The 21164-nt window shown below is 46.0% G+C and overlaps 1 protein-coding gene and 1 long non-coding RNA gene across 2 annotated transcripts in view; one reads left to right on the forward strand and one right to left on the reverse strand.

Moving 5' to 3' along the window:
* Positions 1-19358, forward strand: part of LOC130890193 (uncharacterized) — a 52031-nt gene extending 32673 nt beyond the window's left edge. Inside the window, exon 4 of the long non-coding RNA XR_009058693.1 lies at positions 19157-19358. This is a non-coding gene — a long non-coding RNA (uncharacterized LOC130890193). The remainder of the gene's footprint in view (positions 1-19156) is intronic.
* LOC130890192 (NADH dehydrogenase [ubiquinone] 1 alpha subcomplex subunit 3-like) lies at positions 17424-17678 on the reverse strand. The gene has a single exon (XM_057794212.1). The coding sequence runs from the start codon at positions 17676-17678 to the stop codon at positions 17424-17426; it is 255 nt and encodes an 84-aa protein (XP_057650195.1).
* Positions 19359-21164: the final 1806 nt, after the last annotated feature.

Consider the following 21164-nt stretch of genomic DNA (forward strand, 5'->3'; position numbering starts at 1 on the left):
ACCAAAACTTCTGAGCAAACACGTCCTCCTCCCTGAAGTCTTCCTGCTAGGTATTTTGTCATACGATGAAGCGTTTAATACAGGAATTCATACCTTGAGTGGAGCCGGTGTTGTGACTGCCTGGCCATGTCGTATAGAGCCTTTGGTGCTGGTGTACGGAAGGAGTTTGGAAGACTTTGGAGATGCAGACTACAGAACCCTGGAATTCTGTAACACAATTGAGTGGGCATCTTTGATAGGAAAACGGAAGGCCAGAACACAAATGGGAATATAGACAGCAGAGACTGTACTTGTGGGGGTTCAGATGGGAACAAGAACGCTATTGGAGATTAGACTAGATTTTTTTGTTTTGCCAGAATAGTTTGGCAAAGACCTTGTTTACACTTTGTCCTTGTCTCAGGACTTTGTGTGAGGCTGAATTTAATGGTGACAGACTATTAACATGGTAGGGGACATTTCAAGGCAACCCAGCATTTAAGCTATAACACAGTTATTGTGAGATGCTTTTATTCAGATTTACAGTGAGAGCTGGGAGCAAAAATAGAGGGGAAAGGTTTTAAAACTACACAGTGTGGGCGGAAAAGGAACTCTTTTAGAGTTGTGGACACAGATAGAGCATACTTGTTGAGGAAATCAGGGCTGATAGGAAGAAACCAAGTATGCTGTATCTTGACAGTGGGAGAGGAATGTTGAGGGAATCTCAGCTAACAGCCAGACCCCACTCACAATGGCATCAAGAATACAAAAGATTTTGACTCATGTGAAAGGCTTAGCTTTGAGAAGAGAGCACACCAGCACCCTGCTTGCATAGGTCTATCTACAGAAGTGTGTCACCACATTCCACTATCCAGGAACTAAAGCTGCTCCAGCCATTGTCCAGGGGCCCAAGGGCCTGACATCACCCGTGTGCTACTAGTTTTGCGGGCATGCCAGTGTAAAAGTTATGGGGTCACAGAAGTGCCCACCAGGTTTTAGAGAAAAGCCTGGAGGGTCAGCAATGTGTGGCAGGGCTAAGATCCCTTCAGGCAGCCCCTGAAAGGGCTATACATGAAACTGTGTGGATGAAGCCAAAGATGAGGTCAAATCATAGGAAGTTAGAGATGCCAGGAACATGAGCTGCCTGCTGAGGAAAGTGTGTTTTAAGTTTTAATCACTGTGCTTGGGAGTGAAACAAATGGCCTCTAACCTGTAAGTCCCACTTGCTCGAGGACAGATAATTGCCTAGAATGCTGGGCCCCGTTCATGTAAGATAACAAGCCATGTGTTTTCACTTTTGTAAACAAGGTTGGTTGCCCCAACTGCATGGCTGTATGTCATCACACACAGGTGGGAGGAGCGTAGGGAGGAAGTACTTCAGGATCTACGCATGCCCGCCCCCATTGGAGCAGAAGCAGGCAGCCTTGTGGGTTTTGCCATTACAAATACTAATGTAATTTGGGGCCATTCTCTGGGAATCCCAGGTAGGAACCTGGTTAGTGTCCATCGTCCAGTATTGAATCAAGCTTGCTTCAAATTTGGCTCGAAAACTGTGGTAGTGGTCTGCTTCTCGCCTGGCGCCCTTATCAAAAGCAGCAGTCAGTAAACAGAGTTAGCTAGAGAGAGTCCATGTGGTGTGTAACCGGTGAGGCAAGAGCATTGGCGCTTGCATCCCGACACCACATGCCCTGGAGGCTGCTTCCAGGGCAACAGGATTTATGTTTGCTCTCTCAGGCTTCAGTTTTGCTTTAGTTGAGTCTTTCCTTATTATTTTCTGATTCTTCTTATTTGCAATGGGAATATTTACTCTGTGTCACTGTGTGTTGAAAGTATATAATTTTCTGTTTGAAAAATGCATAGCTAAGGGTTTGCCGTAAGTCTCAGGGGACATTTTGAACTTGGATTTTGGAACAACGAAGGCGCTATTGAAACTTTGGAATCTTTTGCGGGTAGACTGGATGCATTTTTTTTTTTTTTTTTTTTTTTTTTTTTTGCATTAGGCGATGGACGTAAGCCTTCGGGAGGCCCGGGTAAGATGAGTGTGTCAGGATGACGACGGTAGATGTGGTGAATCCTTGACTGTCAACCTGCTTGAACAAAGACTGTCTGAGCAGTAAAGCCTTTCCAGAGAGCATTAAGGAAAAGGGGGGAAGATTTGCCTAACTGTGCATGGGGCTATCCCATAGCCTGAGGCCTAGATGGAATAAAGGGGAAATACTAGGCCCAGCAGGTATACACACTCTCTCTTCTTCCCTCGCTCCACCCCTCCCTTCTTCCCTCTCTTCTGGCCTCAGTGATACAAGCTTTTACTCTGCCCAACTGCTCCCTGCGGAGAACCAAAGCCTCCATACATGTAAATGTGAGCACAATCAATTCTTCCTCCTCTAAGTTACTTTGGTCAGGTATGTTGCCATAGCAACCCAAAGTCTAACTGACACACGCCCTCAAGTTAGATCGGGGCAGGGTTTTTATCCAGGTGGTCCAGCTGAACACAGAGCGCAGGGACTGATTTGGCCGATGAGAGGGATCAGGATCAGTGCAGTTTAAGAGTTTGGTGTTCTCTGAGTCATCCGATGTGTGCTATAAAACAGTTTCAATCTTTAGTTCTACCTCTCGGCTAATCAATGCCCTAATTTTCACCTAAGCGGCAGCATGAGGCTGCAAATGAAACCAGTCTTGTAATGCAGCCATCTTCAAGAACAAACGTTAGCTTGATTTGTGTCTCTTGCAGCAGGTAAAAAGCATTCTTCTAATACGCAGGAAAACAAATTCTTAATTTTCATTTGAGGCCTGGAGTTGAGAACTTAAGAATTGGTGTTTTTTTCATTTCTAATGAAAGGTAAAGATCCCTTTAGTGCCGCTAGAGGCAAACGCTTTCTCGTGAAGATCTTGATTTTTCTCGTGATTTGGATATGGCTTATGGAGGGAGGTTGCTAGGGGCAAGCAAGACTTGGAGGATACCAGCTTGCCTCCTGCTTGTGGCAGATCTGTTTGCTTCAGGACTGCTGCCATGATGTGACTGGCTGTCTCATGTGCCTCATGACCCTGCCACCGTAGAAAGGAGCTGGCACTGCTGTAGTAACGTTCCTGCCACACTGCCTCGAAATCCTGACCTAAAATAAACCTCTTTTGCCTTAAGCTGCCTGCGTCAGGTATTTGAGGGAAGGAACTAATATTTGGGAGTTATCTAATATTAGGGAGATATCTCTACTCCCAAACAAAGGTGGACCCAAGCTTCAGAATACCAAAGCAAATGAGAAGCACCCATCAGCCCATTGGGCAAGTCACTGCCTTCTCTGTTTCTGAGTATCCTCATCTTTAGAGAGAAGGTTAAGTTTCTTCCAGGCCTGTGGTGCCGAGGCCGCCCATTCCCTTTGGACTCCGGAGTCAACCGCTCTGGTCCCTTGTTTCGGGTGAGAGGTGATGAGCCCTTGGGCTGCTCCTAGGCTTATGGCAGAAGAGTCTGGGGACAGGAGTGACGGAGGCTGTTTCTCCTGGCCGTTGTCAGCTGTTGGACTGAAAAGTGTGCTGCAAATGTTTTCCTTTCTTTTTTCTTTTTCTTTTTCTTTTTTTTTTTTTTTTTAACAGCAGTTTCACACTGATGCAGAAAATAGAATCCCTGTCAGGCCAGTGCCGCGAAAGCTCCCGAGAACAAAGTCATTTCTCAAGACACTGCCCTGTTTGAACACTGGGTGACAAGGTGACAGATTCCGTAGACACTTTATGGGAAAAAATCCACCACCTTGAGTGATTTTGAAACCTTTAGAAATATTTGGCGAGTGTGAACAGCCAGTTCCCTACCCTCTGTCTTTAATCAATTGCTTCCTTAAGAAACACTTTGCTGCCAGGAGAGGGCTGTGTGCTCGTCCCCCACCACCTCTGGCTCCCTTCCCACAGCACTGCTTTTTCAATACGAAGAGGGAAAACTTTCTCCACAATCCCCCGAAGTGGTATCTGCATATTAAAAAATACAGCAGCTTCCTTTGCTGTTTGCCTGCGGATTTGTTTCATTTCATACCTCACTGAAGCTCCTCTCTGTTCAGAACACGCTGTACCCAGCTGTAAGGAGAGAAGGAGGGAGGGAAGGGGCCTGAGAGAGCATCGCTTGTTTTCTTAGCAAACGGAGAAATGCTAAAAGGGAAGCCTGAACTCTGAATGGGCAGAGGCCCAGGGACACAGGAGTCATCGGAGTTCTGGCTTGTTGGGAGTGTTGATATTGGTCCCTTCCTCACCTGAAGGTGGCATCCACAAGTCTTTTCCCAGGAGATAGGCATCGGTATACAGAGTCTCAGTCATTATCACCTTTGAGCTCATATCCAGCCAGGATGCAGGAACATTAGCATTTTGCGTCAATGGATGGAGGAAATATTTGCATATTGACTATGACATACCACCTCAGAAGCCAAACCACAGCCATAGGTTAAATGCATCCCTACCCCGAAATCCATACCCACGGAGACCCTCAGAATGTGATGTATTATTCGAAATGAGGTCCTTCATAGGTATAACTACATGAGATATCAGGTGAAAATTTTTGTGGATTTCGGGCCGACCTAGCAGGAAGTGTCTCTGTGAGAAGATGAGAGAGCTGGGGGAGATGAACAGGGATAAAGGGAGCTGCAGACCAGGCTGCAGCACAGACCATCAGGTGACCAGCAGGAGGCAGAAGGTGCACAGGGTCGCTCTTCCTCCAAGTTTCTAGAGAGTCGCAGTTCCCCAGACACCATGATCTTGGATTTCTGGTCTCTTGGAATGCAGAAGAATCCGTTTCTGGTGTGGTAAGCCGCCAGCTTGGGCTAATTTGTGCTGAAGCTGTATAGGAAGCCAATCTGGGTTTTGAATGCCCCTCTGCTATGCTTGTCCTCAGCCCTTAGTGTCCTGGATAACTTTCTCCTCCTCCCAGTTTTGGCTCAAATGTCATCTTCACAGTGAAGTTCCCCGAGTGTTCATTAAAAATGCATCTGTCTTTCCCCTGTGCTCTGCAGCTTTCTGTGTTGGCTGTGTGCTTGCATTTAGTTAGAGCTTTATAGGCACGCTCCTCCCTCCTTCGCCGTGGACCTTCTGAGGGCAGGGGCTCTTCCTCACACCTGGCTCATAACAGGCCTTAGGAAATGTGTGTCCTCGATGTACAACCATTCTCTTTCCCTGGTTAAATTTATTCCTAGGCATTAAAATTTTTTTTGGTAGCTATTATAAGTAGGATTGCTTTGTTGATTTCTTTTCAGGCAGCTTGCTGTTGGAACACAGAAATGCTACAAATGGAATGTTGATTTTGTATCTTGTGGCTTTGCTGGGTTCATTTATTAGTTCTAATATATTATTTTGATGGAGTTTTCTATGTATAAGATCGTATTAGCTGCAAACAATGATGGTTTGTTTTCCTTGTTTCATATCTGATGTTCTTTATTTCTTTCTCTTGACTGGTTTGCCCTGGCTGGTACTTCCAGGGATGTATTGAGTAAGTGCAGTGAGGGAGGGTGCCCTTGTCATGTTCTTTCTAAGTGATAACTAAGTATGATGTTAATGTGGGCTATATGAAGAGATAGATGGAAGAAGGTACAGCATCCTCCAAAGGTGGCGAGGTAACACGAAGAGGGGCAGATTATCTCAGAGGTCTTTCGCATTCTAATCTACATACATTTCTTTCCATCTGAGGTCTCTGTCCTGTGTATTTCGCTGATGACTCTTAACACATCTCTGCCTAAATAATAACTGGAGATCTGAGTGTTGGCTGTCCAGCTGCAAGGTGAGGCTCCTTCCGGGGCCTTTTATATTTACAGACTAGAGAAGTCTTCTTCCTTAGAATGGGGCAGATGGGAAAGGGGAGGGCAACCTGCTGTCTCCACAGGGGATGGGAGATGCAAAGGATCACAGGCCACTTCTGAATCACTGCATCTTCTCGGGAAAGATGGTCTCCTGTGTAATCCCTTTCTGACCCCTCTGCCATGTGAAGGTGCAACAAGAAGGAATAATTCTTCGCCAGACATCAAATATGCTGACATCTTGATCTTGGACCTCGCAGTTTCCAGAAATGTTAAAAACACATTTTTTTTTTTATTATTTATGAACAACCCATCCAGTGGTATCTAGTTAAAGCAGCAGGAATAGACCAAGCCGTGTTTTCTCCTTCTGAGAGGCTTCCCCACACGAGGCCTGGACCTCTCAATGTGGAATCCAAGTCAGCGCACAGAGCACTGGAGAGAGGACATTTTGCTCTGGAGGGGCAGAGAAGGAGAGGAGAGCATGCTCCCCCAAAGCCCAACAGGTTTGTGATTAATGACTGTACCCGACCAGTTCTCTTTAAGTCCCAGGGCCAGGTGCTAGGGTGAAGGACAGTCTGGTGATTTAAATGAAACAAAATGACCAGAATCTTCCAGAGAGTTTCAGAGGGAGCTGAAGCAAGAGAATCCAAGACCTTCTCATAAATCATCTTCAGATTCCGCGTATGTGGCCTCTACCCTGGAATCTGTCACCATCCCCACAAATTCTTGGTTCCCTTGGCTAGTTGGCCAAGAGGCTGAGTGTTGTGAAGATTCTGCGTGAGGCAGAAGGCGGAAAGGTCTTGGGGACCTGCAGGGGACCTGAAGGAATATAGAGATAGTGACCTCTGTTACTAGCAAGGGACACTGGCTTCCCCTTGCCATTTTTTCTTCTTTATCATAGGCAATGATCTGGTAGCTCTCTGCATCTCTTCTTTCAGCTACACTGACGCATACCCTGTGGAACCTCTCCTAGCCCCTCAGGCCACACAAAGTGAATCATACACATCTGTGTGGTCCAGAGAGCAACCCGAGTCTCTCATCACTATGCCTCGTGGTGGAGAATTGTCTGAACAGATTCTTCCCTTTTTTGCATTCTTTTTCTTCTTATTTGATTTTAAATTTAAACAAGCTAAATAAATGTTTTGAAAACATGGCATTTTCTAGTGTTTTGTCTCATGGTGATGACAGTGAGTGGCTAACGCGATAGAACAAAAGATAGTGTTTCTTATACCAAATGATGGAGACGTTAGGTAGTCAGCAGCAAGAGGACGACGGAAGAAGCTGGGGCGGGGCTTACGTGGGATGAGTGGCAGGGCACACAAGGCTGTCCGATAGCTAGAGAGAGCCATGGTTACTCAAGCTGGCCCGTGTGTGATATTTGGTAATGCTGGAGAAGGGCTCAAATGGGATTGGTTGTCCTGTTGAGGTAAAGTAAGCTACCTTGAGGAGGGCACTGGGACCTTCCATTCATCTTCCCTCTATAGACAAAATGCATGCAGTGGGGAGGGACCCTGATCCAGGTCAAAATAGGGGTGGCATGCAGAGACCGCTGTGTGAATAGCATTTATCTCTTTCCTTATTCTTTTACTTCTAGAAATACCCAGTGCTGCCAACTCCAGGGAGCTCTGAGGGCTCTGTGGTGTATTACTGAGCTGACTTTTTGGCTTTCCAGACTACCAGGCCTGACTTAAGATTCCTTGATTCTGTCAAGTTCATTATCCTTTGCCTGTATACTTTTGCAGCTTTCAAGATTTATCCCTGCTTCCTCCTTTCCTACTCCGTCTTGTCCTTGTGAGTTTGTCTCTCTTTAAACAATCCCTTCGCTGCACTCTGAGTGAGGTGTGGGGAGGAGGGGATGACATGCCCACTCTCTGCTCTCAGTCTCTACAGCAGGTCTGGATGTTTACGTTCATCTGTCGCTTTCCTCTGAGCCAGGGTCTGATCCTGGGCACTTCCCATGCATCGTCAGCAAAGCCCTATGGTCCCTGCCAGGTGGCCTGGGTCATTGTCCCAGGCCCAGCATCTTCTCCCTGGTCCTGATGATACCCCTGTCAGTCACACTGCCTCTGTCTGTCCTACTTCAGCACCACTCCTAAACCTGTACATCATCCTTTCCACTTCGGTGCCTGTGGGGCCTTGTCAAGACACTCTTAATCCATCAAGGGGCGGGGCTATGGGGGGAGAGGAGAATCAATAGAGTAAAAGAAAAAAAAACATCGACTACCTAGGTAGGTTGATGAGCATGGGAATTGGATTTTCTGGAATTTAAATGGGGACTTAGGTTTTGCTCTTATGTTTAAAATATTACTTTGCTGATTTAACAATTAGAATATTTTAAATTTTAAGTTAAATTTATTTTTTTAACAGGTACATAAAATTTAGCATAGTAATGTGCTACCATGTGATGTTTTGATACATGTATACATGCATAATGTTTGCCAGGGTAAACATATTTATATCTTCAAACACTTACCATTTCTTTATGGTGAACACATTTCAGATAATTTCTTCTAGCTTCCTGAGGTGTACAGTAAACAAAATTTAAACTGCTGGTGCAGTTTAAATGCTAGCATTTTTTTTTTTAAATTCAGGGGTACCAGCAGAATTCTTGAAATCTGGTCTCTGCCAGAAAATGGGGGACATCATCATTTGTACCTGGGGGAATGTAAGAGGACATGCATCCTGTTCTGTAACTCTATCCTGAGGAGACAAACATCTACTCACCTCAGACAGGGAGCTGATGGCAGGTCAAAATTAGGATACCACCAAAGTCCAACTTGGTAAACCAGTGAGTTTATTGGGGTCACTCACAGGACTATGGTTGAGGGTGTCATACAGGAATATGGGTGACTCAAAGGCAGCTGTATCAATGAGAGTCCCCAGAATGACTGTCAGCTTTCAGGATTCATGGAGACTAGAACCCTGGAGCTCTCTACACAGCGTGCCGGCAGCTAAAAAGGTTGGAGGGTCTCCTGTGTGTAGCCATCCTTCCTCAGTATATAACCTCGGAGGGAGCAGCCTTGAGAATGTGGCCAGTTTGAAGGTCCTTTGGAGGCTGTGGAGTTTTTTTTACTCCCTGACTTCCGCAGGCCTAGGAGCTTCCTTGAGTCTTAGTGAGCCTTCCTCTAGGATGGAATGTTTCGAGGGGAAGGAAACTGCTCCACAGCAGTGGTCTAACTGGAAAGGGGGATCACCTGGAAAGGGAGCCCTAAATAAGTGGACAGGAGACTGGAGGACCACAGACCCTGGGGGTGTTGGGCTAGACAAAAGGAGAGGCAGTTTCCTGGAGGAAGCAGGGTTAGGGATGGACCTGAGACCCCCTGCTAGAGGACAGGCCAGGGTGTGGCTCTGTCTTCCCCCTGCCAATTCCCCTTTTCCCTTCGCCTGCCCAGTGTCTTTTATCCCTTCTTCACTAGTGGCTCTGCCACCCGTTTGTCTGCCCCTCTTGTAATTCTCCCTCAACCTCAGAACCCTCTTTGAATCATTTAGGATTAAGTTCAGTTTTAAGGAACCCAAAGTAACCATATCTTAAAGGGAGGCTTTCCTTCTTTCTCAGGAAAAGTCCCGAGGGGAAGTCTTTTACAAGATGGCCTCTTTCCAGATCACTGTAGTCTTCTTGCTAAGACTAACTGGGAGGTCAGGGTTCCAGCCATCACATCCACACCCAAAGCGGCAGGGTGAAGGAAGAGATAAAGAAGAAAAGGGAGCAGCTGATGAGGTGTGTTCTGCTCCCCTGTCTTCTTACACATCTCTCTCACTTGAGTCTGATACGCCAGAATATAGTCAAGTCAAGTTGGAAGCATCTGTCGGGATGTGTAACCTTTCTTCTGGGTGGGGTGGTAACCACAGGAAGGGGGAAGAGTGGCTACTGGGGCACTTAGAAGTCAGGACACCCTGCTACCATCCATCACTCTCAGCCATCTTCTGGCCACCCCATCTATTTGTTCTCCCCCATTAATCTTTCTCTGGGTGGCCCTCACCGCTTGGAGCTGATGAATGAAACGTTCTGTATGGCATTTTCCTTGAGTAGTTGCAAGGATTGGGCATGACTTGTCTGAGGTCTGTCACGCTGCTGCATTGTGGTGGGACGAGCCACTGTAATAAAGATTTGTTCAGGGACTAGGGAGATGTCCTCGTGGGTATCCTGCTTGGTTTTTTGTTTGTTGTGATCTTGACACAAGTTAGAGTTATTTGGGGAAGAGGAACCTCAGGTAAAGAATTGTCTCTATTGGATTGCCTATAGGCAAATGTGTAGGGCATTTTCTTGGTTAACGATCGATGTTGGAGGGTCCTGCCCACTGTGTGTGGTGTCATCCCCTTGACAGGTGGTCCTGAATGCAAAAGAAAGCAGTCATAGAGAGTAAGCCAGTAAGCAGTATTCTTCTTTGACTTCTGCTTCACCTCCTTCCTCTGGGTTTCTGCCTTGAGTTCCTGTCCTGACTTCCCTCAGTGACAGTGTGACTCGACAGTTGCAGGATGAAATTAATCCTTTACACCTCAAGTTGCTTTTGGTCCTGGTGCTTTATCACAGTGGTAGAAGTTTACCAAAGACACCAGGTGAAATTGCTTTCTGTGCAAGCACGAGGACCTGGGTAAAAGCTGGGCATGCTGACTTGTGTTTGTGATCCCAGTGATGGGGAGCAAAGACAAGAGGATCCGTGGGGATTGCTAGACAACCAATCTGTATGAAACAGTGAGGTCCAGGTTCAGTGAGAGACCCTGTCTCAAAAAGTATAGTGGAGAGATATGAAGGAAGACTCCTGACACTGATCTGTGGCCGCCAAACATGTATGCACAGGTGCAGGCATTCCTACCCCCCACGCATATACCTCAGCATATGCGCATGCGCACACATACATACCTGCACACAAATAAGATTTGTTCAAATTGTTTATCTAAGTACTAAGGGAGTAACAGAGAAATAAGGTGCTTAGAACTAAGTCAGGATGTCTCTTGGGTGAGGTGAGGGTTCAAACGAGGCTAGGAAAGGAAAAAGAAATTTAAAGGGGAAGAGAATGTTTCCACAAGGGATACAGCCCAAGGAAAGCCACAGTCAGATTACAGCATGTGGTTAGGCCTGTGTGACTGTGAACAAGATGGAGGTTGGGCTGTCAGCCAGAATGAGAGCATCAACCATAAAAGAAAGGAGGGCATGGAAGAGCAGCAGCTGAACAGGTTTTGAACTTCATCTGGGGGCTTGGACTCAATGGAGAAATACACCTGTTTGGAACTTTTAGGTTCAGCAGAATGTGGTTTGGTGCCCCCTCATCTTTGTATACCTGTTTCCCCCATTTCTGCCTCTGACCCCATCTTAGGTTTGGCAGGATGTGGTTTGGTGCCCCCTATCTTTTTCCACCTGTCTCCCCATTTCTTCCTCTGACCCCATCTTAGATCTTAGTTTCCAGTTCTCTATTTATTTTCTCTCTCCAGTCCCTGGCAGCAGCTTCTATGCTTATAAAACATTCCCTGTAAGTCTCTTAATAACTGATGATGGGTTTCCAGCTCTGAATCCCAATCGTACACTCTGAGGTCCACGTTCCCTTAGCCTCTCTCCTGACCCTCATGACGGCAGAGACCATGCTGGTTTTCGCTCTGGCCTGGACACTCAGGGCAGGACCAGATGTTGAAGAGATGGGAGGTTGTCTGCCTGCTCTATGACGGTGCTTGGGAGATGGGAGGTTGTCTGCCTGCTCTATGACGGTGCTTGGGAGATGTGTTCACTCTGTGGTTTCTGTGGACAAAGAGTCTCTCCTACTCCCTTGAAATCTACCAGCCTTGAAATTTATGATGAATTCCCTGTCCCCACTCCCAGAGGTAGCTGCCAGAGACAGGTTAAAAGCCTGTATTTATGGCAAGTGACACATTCTGAACAAGATGTTGATTAAGGACACGTTGAGTTCTTTCTGTTTCACAGACTCCAAAGGCTGCGCAGTAAGTGTGAAGACCCAGCCTATGGGTGAGGGTTTCCCACCACCCACCTAAGCCAGAGGCCTTCTGAGACGAGGCCTTTGGGGACTGTGGGGGTAGGGGGACCTGATAGGGCTCTGCTGAGGCTGGATCACACAGGGGGACTGTAAAATGTTTAAGAATGTTACAAGCTGTTACATTAATGTTACACCTTAAAAAGTGATGGCTTGAATTTGATCGCAGACACCAAGGATTAAAAGCAAATTTACCCGCAGACAAACACATCCATTGTCTGATTCCCATGTAACTCTGGGACCAATATTTTGGGAACTTCTTCTATAACCCTCTTGCTTACTTGGTCTCCCACACTGAGGCTGATATTGGGGGTTGTGGTGGTTTGAAAGAAAATGGCCCCCAAAGGGAGTGGCACTACTAGGAGGTGTGGTCTTGTTGGAGGAAGTGTGTCGCTGTGGAGGCAGGTTTTGAGATCTCCAATGTTCTTAAGACATATCCAGTGTCTTAGGTCACTTCCTGTTGCTTCGAATCAAAATGTAAGAACTCTCAGCTCCTACTCTAGCACCACATCTGCCTGCATGCCACTGTGTCCTACCAGAATGGTAATGGACTAAACCTCTGGACTGTAAGGAAGCCATCACAATTAAAGATTTTCCTTTATGAGGGCTGCCATGGTCATGGTTTCTCTTCACAACAATAGAAACCCTAACTAAAATGGATAAAGAAGCTGAGAGGAAAACCAGAGAAACATCATCTTTCACGATAGGCACAAATAGCATAAAGTATCTTGGGGTAATACTAACCAAGGAAGTGAAAGATCTATTTGACAAGAACTTCAAGTCTTTGAAGAAAGAAATTGAAGAGGATACCAGAAAATGGAAGAATCTCCCAGGCTCTTCAATTGGTAGGATCAACATAGTAAAAATGGCAGTTCTACCACAGGCAATCTATAGATTCAATGCAATCCCCATCAAAATCCCAACAAAATTCTTCACAAACCTTGAGAGATTAATAATCAACTTTATATGGAAAAACAAAAAAACCCAGGATAGCCAAAACAATCCTATTCAATAAAGGAACTTCTGGAGACATTACCATCCCTGACATTAAACTCGATTACAGAGCTACAGTAATGAAAACAGCTTGGTATTTGCATTAAAAAAGAGACGTTGACCAATGGAATCGAATCGAAGACCTGGATATTAATCCACAAACTTATGAACACTTGATTTTTGACAAAGAAGCTAAAATTATACAATGGAAGAAAGAAAGCATTTTTAACAAATGCTGGCATAACTGGATGCCAACCTGTTGAAGAATGAAAATAGATCCATTATCTGTCACCATGCACAAAACTCAAGTCCAAATGGATTAAAGACCTCAATATAAATCTAACACACTGAACCTGATAGAAGAGAAAGTGGGAAGTAGCCTGGAATACACGGGCACAGGAGACCACTTGCTACGTGTAACCCCAGTAGCACAGACAATAAGCAACAATGAATAAATGGGACCTCCTGAAACCGAGAAGCTTCTGTAAAGCAAAGGACACCCTCATTAAGACAAAAAGGCAACCTACTGAATGGGAAAAGATCTTCACCAACCCCACATTAGACAAAGGTCTGATCTCCAAAATATATAAAGAACTCAAGAAACTAGACATTAAAATTCTAAATAACCCAATTAAAAAATGGGGTACTGAACTGAACAGAGAATTCTCAACAGAATAATTTCAAATGGCCAAAAGATACTTAAGGACATGTTCAACTTCCTTAGCTATCATGGAAATGCAAATCAAAACAACTTTTTAAAAAAAGATTTATTTATTACGTATACAATATTCTGTTTGTGTATAAGCATGCAGGCCAGAAGAGGGCACCAGACCTCATTATAGATGGTTGTGAGCCACCACGTGGTTGCTAGAATTGAACTCAGGACCTTTGGAAGAGCAGGCAATGCTCTTAACCGCTGAGCCATCTTTCCAGCCCTCAAAACAACTTTGAGATACCATCTTACACCTGTCAGAATGGCTAAAATCAAAAACACCAATGATAGCCTATGCTGGAGAGGATGTGGAGCAAGGGGAACACTCATCCATTGCTGGTGGGAATGCAAACTTGTGTAACCACTTTGGAAATCAGTGTGGCGGTTTCTCAGAAAATTGGGAGTCAACCTACCTCAGGGTCCAGCAATACCACTCTTGGGAATATATCCAAGAGATGCCCTATAATACAACAAAAGTATATGCTCAACTATGTTCATAGCAGCATTGTTTGTAATAACCAGAACCTGGAAACAACCTAGATGCCCCTCAATGGAAGAATGGATGAAGAAAGTGTGGCAATCTACACATTAGAGTGCTACTCAGCAGTAAAAAACAATGACACCTTGAATTTTGCATGCAAATGGACAGAAATAGAAAACACTATCCTGAGTGAGATAATCCAGACCCAAAAATATGAATATGGTATGTACTCACTCATTAGTGCATTCTATCCATAAGCAAAGGACATTGAGCCTATATATAGATCGTGATCCTAGAGAAGCTAAGTAATAAGGTGAACCCAAAGAAAAACATATATAGATCCACCTAGAAATTAGAAGCAGACAAGATCACCAGGCAAAAGTTGGGAACATGAGGGTGGGGATGGGGTGGGGAGAAGGGGAGAGAGGGAGAGAGAAGGGAGAAGGGGAGGGTTGGGGAGAACTTGGGGGAGTGGTATTGTTGAGATGGAGGAAGAACGGATATGGGAGCAGGGAAGGAGATATCTTAATTGAAGGAGCCATTTTGGGGTTGGCAAGAGGTTTGGCTCTGGAGGGGTTCCCAGGAGTCCACGGCGATGATCCCAGCTAGGACCCTGGGCAGTGGAGGAGAAGGTGCCTGAACTGGCCTTGTCCCATAGTCACATTGATGACTATCTTTTTTTTTTTTTTTTCGAGACAGGGTTTCTCTGTGGCTTTGGAGCCTGTCCTGGAACTAGCTCTTGTAGACCAGGCTGGTCTCGAACTCACAGAGATCCGCTTGCCTCTGCCTCCCGAGTGCTGGGATTAAAGGCGTGCGCCACCACCGCCCGGCCATTGATGACTATCTTGAATATCACCATAGAACCTTCGTCCGGTGACGGATGGAGATAGAGACAGAGACCCACATTGGAGCACCCAAGGTCCAGTTGAAGAGCAGAAGGAGGGAGAATATGAACAAGGAAGTCAGGACCATGACGGGTTGGTTCACCCACTGAGACAGCGTTCCGAGCTAATGGGAGCTCACCAACTCCAGCTGGACTGGGACTGAACAAGCATGGGATCAAACTGGACCCTCTGAATGTGGCTGACAATTGGGGCAGACTGAGGGATCAATAATAATGGCACTAGGATTTGTCTCTACTGCATGTACTGGCTTTTTGGGATCCTAATCTATTTGGATGCACACCTTCCTAAGCCTGGATGTGTGTGTGGGGGAGGGCCTTGGGTTTCCCACAGGGCAGGGTACATTGCTCTCTTTCAGGACTGGAAGGGGAGGGGGTGAGGGTGTGGGGGGGAGCGGGAGGGAAGCGGGAGGAGGGAAAATAATAAAAATAAGAAAAAAAAAGAAACCCTAACTAAGACAGGGGGCTTCCTAAGGGTTTCTCTCCACCTAGTTATAGCAGCAGGATGTCTCAGTTGAACCCAGAGCTCACAGACACGCTAGTCTAGCTAGCCAGCTTGCTGTAGGGATCCTGTGTCTTTGCTTTCTGAGTACTGGAATTACATGGTACCATTCACATTGGTTCTGGGGACCTGAACTTTGGTCTTCATGCTTACAGGGCAAGAGCTTATCCCAGGAGCCATCTTCCTGGATCCCTCTTCAGGTTATTTTTATCTTCTATAGCTTTGCTTTATTTCTGCTCCTTCTTTCGTGGAGGGGAAAGGTGGCTTGTGAATCCCAAACCGCAACATACATATGATGGAACATGTTTCGACTCACATTTAACAGCTCGTAGTGTGCACCATGATGCAGAAGGCCAGCTTGTACCCAGGTATCGATTTGAGGTGAGGATAACAAAAACCTGGGAAGCTAATCACCAAATGTCGATTTTTCCTTGACATGGATGCCCCTGCTGGTAAGCAAGACACTTCCTCACTCTGATGAATGCCGTGGCTTTAACTGAACATTTAACACAGGGTGTGGGGACAAGGTTGGACATCGGCTTAGTGGTGAACATCAGACACTACAGAATACTTCCCCATCCATATCTGTTAGTGTGCACACTGAAACACACCAGAACAGTCTCTAGATGGTATCGAGGGAAGCCTTGGGAAGTCAGTCTAGAAGGCAGACACGCACGACTATGAATCTAACTGCTGAGACAGACCCACGGCAGGCAGTGTAACTGTCATTAACCACAGCAAGCGGCTCAGGTGACAGATGTTGGCAGCATCAGTGCTGACAGTCGCCTACTGAACCAGGATGAATGTGACGCAATCATTTCCTGTATTTATTTGTGTGAGATTAGATTTGACTGGGGAATGTTTCTCCCTCTTCTAAATTATTAACGTCTAATAAAAGATTACAGCTAAATTCCTAGACAGCCTCACATGTGGAAATAAAACTATCATTTTTGTTTTAACACAGCAGCTGTGCATCTCCCTCCATTACTGAGGAATCCAAGAGAGAACTGGAAAGAGTTGGGATTGTCTTTAGTTCTTTGGGGCTTTTGCTCTGGTCGCTGGCCACCTTCCTTGGAGAAGGGATTTGTCTTGGCTGTGGGCTGGCTCCTCATTTTCAGTTCCTCTCTATTGACAAATGCCTCTCTATTGACAACTGCCTTAGCCTCAGCTCTGGGCCCCTTTGCTGGCAGAGCTCCTGCTGTGGGCAGATTATGGGGGAAGGGACTTCTGACATCGATGGGGCTTGTGGTGTAGAGGGCAATCAGCTTGTCTATCAGTTGGTCAACAAGTCTTTATTTATCTCAGCGGGTGCAGAGCAGCTATTGGACGTCTGGGGCACATGGTCTCCCTGTCTGCAGTCTTCCCCCCTCACACCATCCTACACACAACTGTCCCCTGATTAACTCTCAGATACCGTCCTGATCCGGTTGAACTCCTGCTCAAACCCATTTGGCGACTGACTCCCTATTCCCTCCAGGAATCGCACGCTTTGCCTAGTATTCTGGATGCAGCATTCTGGCCCATCTTTAAGCTTTTGTCCTTATTGCTCATGGTCTTTGAGGACTGCTTGCTGTCATTTTAACGCACCACGTAACTTCCCACCCTGGTCCTGTTTATAGCGGATGTCCATATGCGGGTTCTTCAGATCTTCCTGGACCTCACTAATGGTCATGACTTCTGGTCACTCTCGCCAGAAAACATTGGTCGTGCTGATGACAGCTCCCCGTGCCAGCATTTTCTGAGGCAGGAGAGTATGGTGGTAGGGAGCAGTGCTACAGGTCAGACTCAGACTTTAAATCCCAGCTGTACCATTTAGAAGCTAAATGCCCTCTCTTTTAAGCTCAGAGTTTCCCAATATTTTTTTTCTAAAATAAAGCTTATAAATATTAAGATTAAAGAAGTTCAGTGACCCTTCCCCAGTGGAATAAATGTCATCAAACTGTACAAAACCAGTCACCATATTGTTTAGGAACTACATTATACAAGCAGAGTATCAGTTCTTTCGGTGCAGAAATGGGCAGGGAACTATGGTGAGCCATGTCTCAGCAATCTGCTTTTTTTTTTTTTTTAGTTGGGGGGCAACAGGGAAGGAGCCTCTTTCATCAGCAGGAGTATTCACAGGTTCTTTAGCCACTCCAGGCTTGGGCCCTGAGGGTCCTGGGGGTGGCTGGGCACATCGGGCATGTTCCCATTATCTCGTACAGGGACTGGGTAGTTGTAGGGTGTTGCCTGGTTGATCATGGAAGCATACTTGGTGTAGGGTCTGATTATGGGCATAATTATAGCGAGGCCCCAGACTGAGAAGGACACCACCAGCACCGGCTCCTTCGCCCAGACATTCTTGAGGAAAGTGGTGATTCTCATGGCCATCTTGGTCTTGGAGCCCAGCAATCTGCTTTTTAGCCTGCTCATAGAAACGTAGGAGGACAGATTGCTCGTTTCTACCTTCCAGGTGGTAGTCATATGTGTGAATTCCAAGAATTCCAACCCTCTTCGCTATTAGTCGAATGAACATTAATTAGGTAGGCACATTTACAGGAGAAATCCCCAAACAAATCAATGATGTATTGTCTAATCATGCATGGCAAAGCCAAACAGAAACGTTTGGAGATCATTTGCAATTTTCTGTGATCAGATCCAGTGTGTTTCTTTACCAGAACATGTGATTTCTAGACAGCCCGCTCTCAACTCTTAAGTGCATTCACCTCCATTCTGTAGGATGACCCTCACCCTCCCATCACCGACCATGTAGGAGTTGTTTTGGGATGTCCCTGCCAGCCCCCACACTCTACCTCATGGTTTATGTCAGCGTACTTGATGTGGGAGGCATCCCAGCACAGTGCCAAGTGAGGCATGAAACTTTGATAGTGATGACAATTAGTATGTCTGTGTCTGGAGCAAATTAAATTTTCTAAATCATTCAAGCCTGGACTCCTAGGGTTTTGATGATGATCTGGGTTCTAGTTCAGGTCCCAGCACTCATTAGCTGTGCATCTCAGTCTAGATCCTGAGAGGAGACTATCTCTCTCTCTCTCTCTCTCTGGTTTATATGCAAATATACATATTGTGTATGGGTATGTTTGCTACTTGATTGAATGTATGCGAGAGTCAGAGTCTACAGTGGGTGTCTTCCTCATCACCCTCCACATTTATTGTTTGAGAAAATCTCTTACTGAACCTGGAGCTTGATCTTTGGGCTAAAATGGCTGGCCACTGAGTCCCTGGGATCTGCCTGTCTCTGCCCACTCCTACTGATGCTGGGATTACAAACCCATGCTGTCATAACTGGATAATAGTGGCCAGGGGAACCCCAATTTCTCTCTTCTTTTACCTTCTATCTTCTTGCTTATAACCTCAAGTTAGCTCAACCTGACTAAAAGTCAGAGGGTCAAAGAACTTCTGCCATAGTCCCTCTAGGAATAGAACAGTACGAAGAAGCTTGGACCACCAATCTGGAGTTGGAGAAAGGATACAAACCAAGATCACTCAGCCTACCATGTGCTTTTAAATAAAAGTTTCTTAGGATTTTCAGTTTTTCTTTCGTAAGGCAAGGTGGCAATCTAGCCACTGCAGACTACTAAATGTGAGAACTTTAAGACATAATGTATGGGCTTGTATTGTGATTTGGACATGAAGTATGCGTCCAAAGGGCATGAACGTCAGGATCTTGGTACCCAGGTAGTGTTACTACCGGGTGGGAGGCTCCGGAAACCTTAGTAATCAGAACATAGTGAGAGGAAGCATAGTCCCGAGGGTAGGGCCTCAGGGTATCATGACCCTGGCCTCTTTCTGTTTCTCTCTGCCATGAGTCAGGCGTACAGCCTTTTTTTTTTCCCACATTCTTCCAGTCTCACTGCTGTGATCACCAGCCCTGCCTCGCCAGCCCAGAATCCATGGATCCAAGGACCACAGATGGAAAGCTCCAAAGACACGAGCTAAAATAAACAATTTGCCCTTTAAGTTGTTTCTGCCAGGTAAATCCTGGTCTCTGGCCTCCATCTCCTGTGCCTGCCAAACCTTGACTCCTCCCAGAGGAGGTCAGGACCATTCCCCCAGTCTATTTAAACCGCTCCCTGGAAAGTCAACATGTGACATCCCCCCCCGCCCCCACCCAACGAGGGACCACCTGAGAGCACAGGAGTCCTATTAAACTTGGATATCTTTAAATTCAGCTTGTTTTGATTTGGCTTGATTGGGATTTTTGTGGCAACAGAGAGCTGGTGTTAGAAAATATTTCTAACAGTTTCTGGTTGCATTTGGTTACTCTGCTGGCAAAACATTATAGGTTGATTTTGTTTCCTGCGTGTTGACTTAGCTAATCATTCTTTGTTTGGACCAATCTGGTGAGTGACAAGTCCATGTAGGTCCAAAGCAAAGGGAAAACTGTGGCAGGCACCCAGGACGGGGTGGAGGGAGGGAGCCAGCTTGCATTACTGCTGTCTACACACACACACACACACACACACACACACACACACACACACACACAGAGAGAGAGAGAGAGACAGAAAGAGAAACCACACATTTGTTCTTGATTCATATTGAAGCAATCTTTTTCTCTTTGCTGCAATTTTTTCAGGTTTATGGAGCACATAAAGACCTACAAAGGCAAGCTTTTGGTGTAGTTATGCAGCTATAAACTTATACAGCTGTAATAATTGCATTTTAATGATTTCTTTATATTGCCATAATTGGTAGAGTTAATGATCATGTCAACTGGACTATGAAAAGAACACTCACCACAGCCAATCCCTTCCTCTCTAAGGCTCTCTGGAGAGGATACAAAGATACATGTTTTCCAGCTTCTCTTTATTCACAACCAATGGACCCCCAGCGGGTAGTCCCTGAACTCCAGAAACTTCTCTTCGGACAGGTTTCCATCTGATACATAGACTTAATTTGTTCCATGTTCTGAGCAAACCTCCTTCCCCAGAAGGAGCCAGGCTGGGGCATCTTCTATTCCTCATCCTCTCTTCGCTATGGCTTCCCTGCACAGTAGTTTTCCATTTCAGGCTTCATTACTGAAGAAAGAACTGGGAAATAAAAGGGTTTGCGGATGGTGCCCGCACGTGTGCCTGCTATTTAATCATGTCCCAAGTGCTGAGGGGAAAAAAAAGTCCTTCTGAGATCAGAGCTGCATGAAAGATCTTGATTTTAGCTGGAAGGGAAAGAGGGAGCAAAAGAAAAAAAAATCAGTTTGCCTGAAAAATTCTCATAAAATTTGCAAAATCTTGAAACTGAAAGTTCTGCAGTGCAGAGGCACTTCCGGGCGGTGTGAGCAGGCTGGGCTGGGGCCTCTTGGAACTGTGCTTGGATGGGGACTACTGTCAGTCAAGCTAACGGCTCGCTCGAGATGCGGGTGGAGGGAACTGACCCCAAAATAGAGATGGCTTTGGGCAAGACTAGAAAATAAATAATCGCTTTCCTCCCACCTTCCCCATCTGCTTCTGGCAGAGAGAGGAAAAGGAAGCCGATTAATCCCATCCCCCACCGCCCGCGCCCCCTGGTTTGACAGACAATTCTGACAGTCTGGACAGCCGCCTAGGATCTGTCAATTGGATTATCGATAATTTGTAATGGCCGTGGTGGTGGGGCCAGTGGGAGGGCTGTGAAGGGGTAGTGGAGGTGGGGGGACAGGGCTTTCTGAGTAGCCGGGTGTAGCCAGAGCTGCTGATTTTGATGCTCAACAGAGGAGGGCTGATGGACGTGATCCTTTAAATTGATTCTGCAATGCATTGTGGGAGCCAGTGCCCTCAGACTTCCCGATTTCTTTAGGCTTTGTTGAGGCTAACTTGAGACGTAGATTTGAGATGGGAACAATTACCAACCCAGGGTGCAGAGAAGAAGGAAGGGGCA

Source organism: Chionomys nivalis, chromosome 18 (genome assembly GCF_950005125.1).
Source record: "Chionomys nivalis chromosome 18, mChiNiv1.1, whole genome shotgun sequence".
Lineage (NCBI taxonomy): Eukaryota > Metazoa > Chordata > Mammalia > Rodentia > Cricetidae > Chionomys > Chionomys nivalis.

Bases quoted from the DNA above. Each gene is read 5' to 3' on its own strand.
- LOC130890192 (XM_057794212.1), bottom strand. From the start codon at position 17,678: ATGGCCATGAGAATCACCACTTTCCTCAAGAATGTCTGGGCGAAGGAG.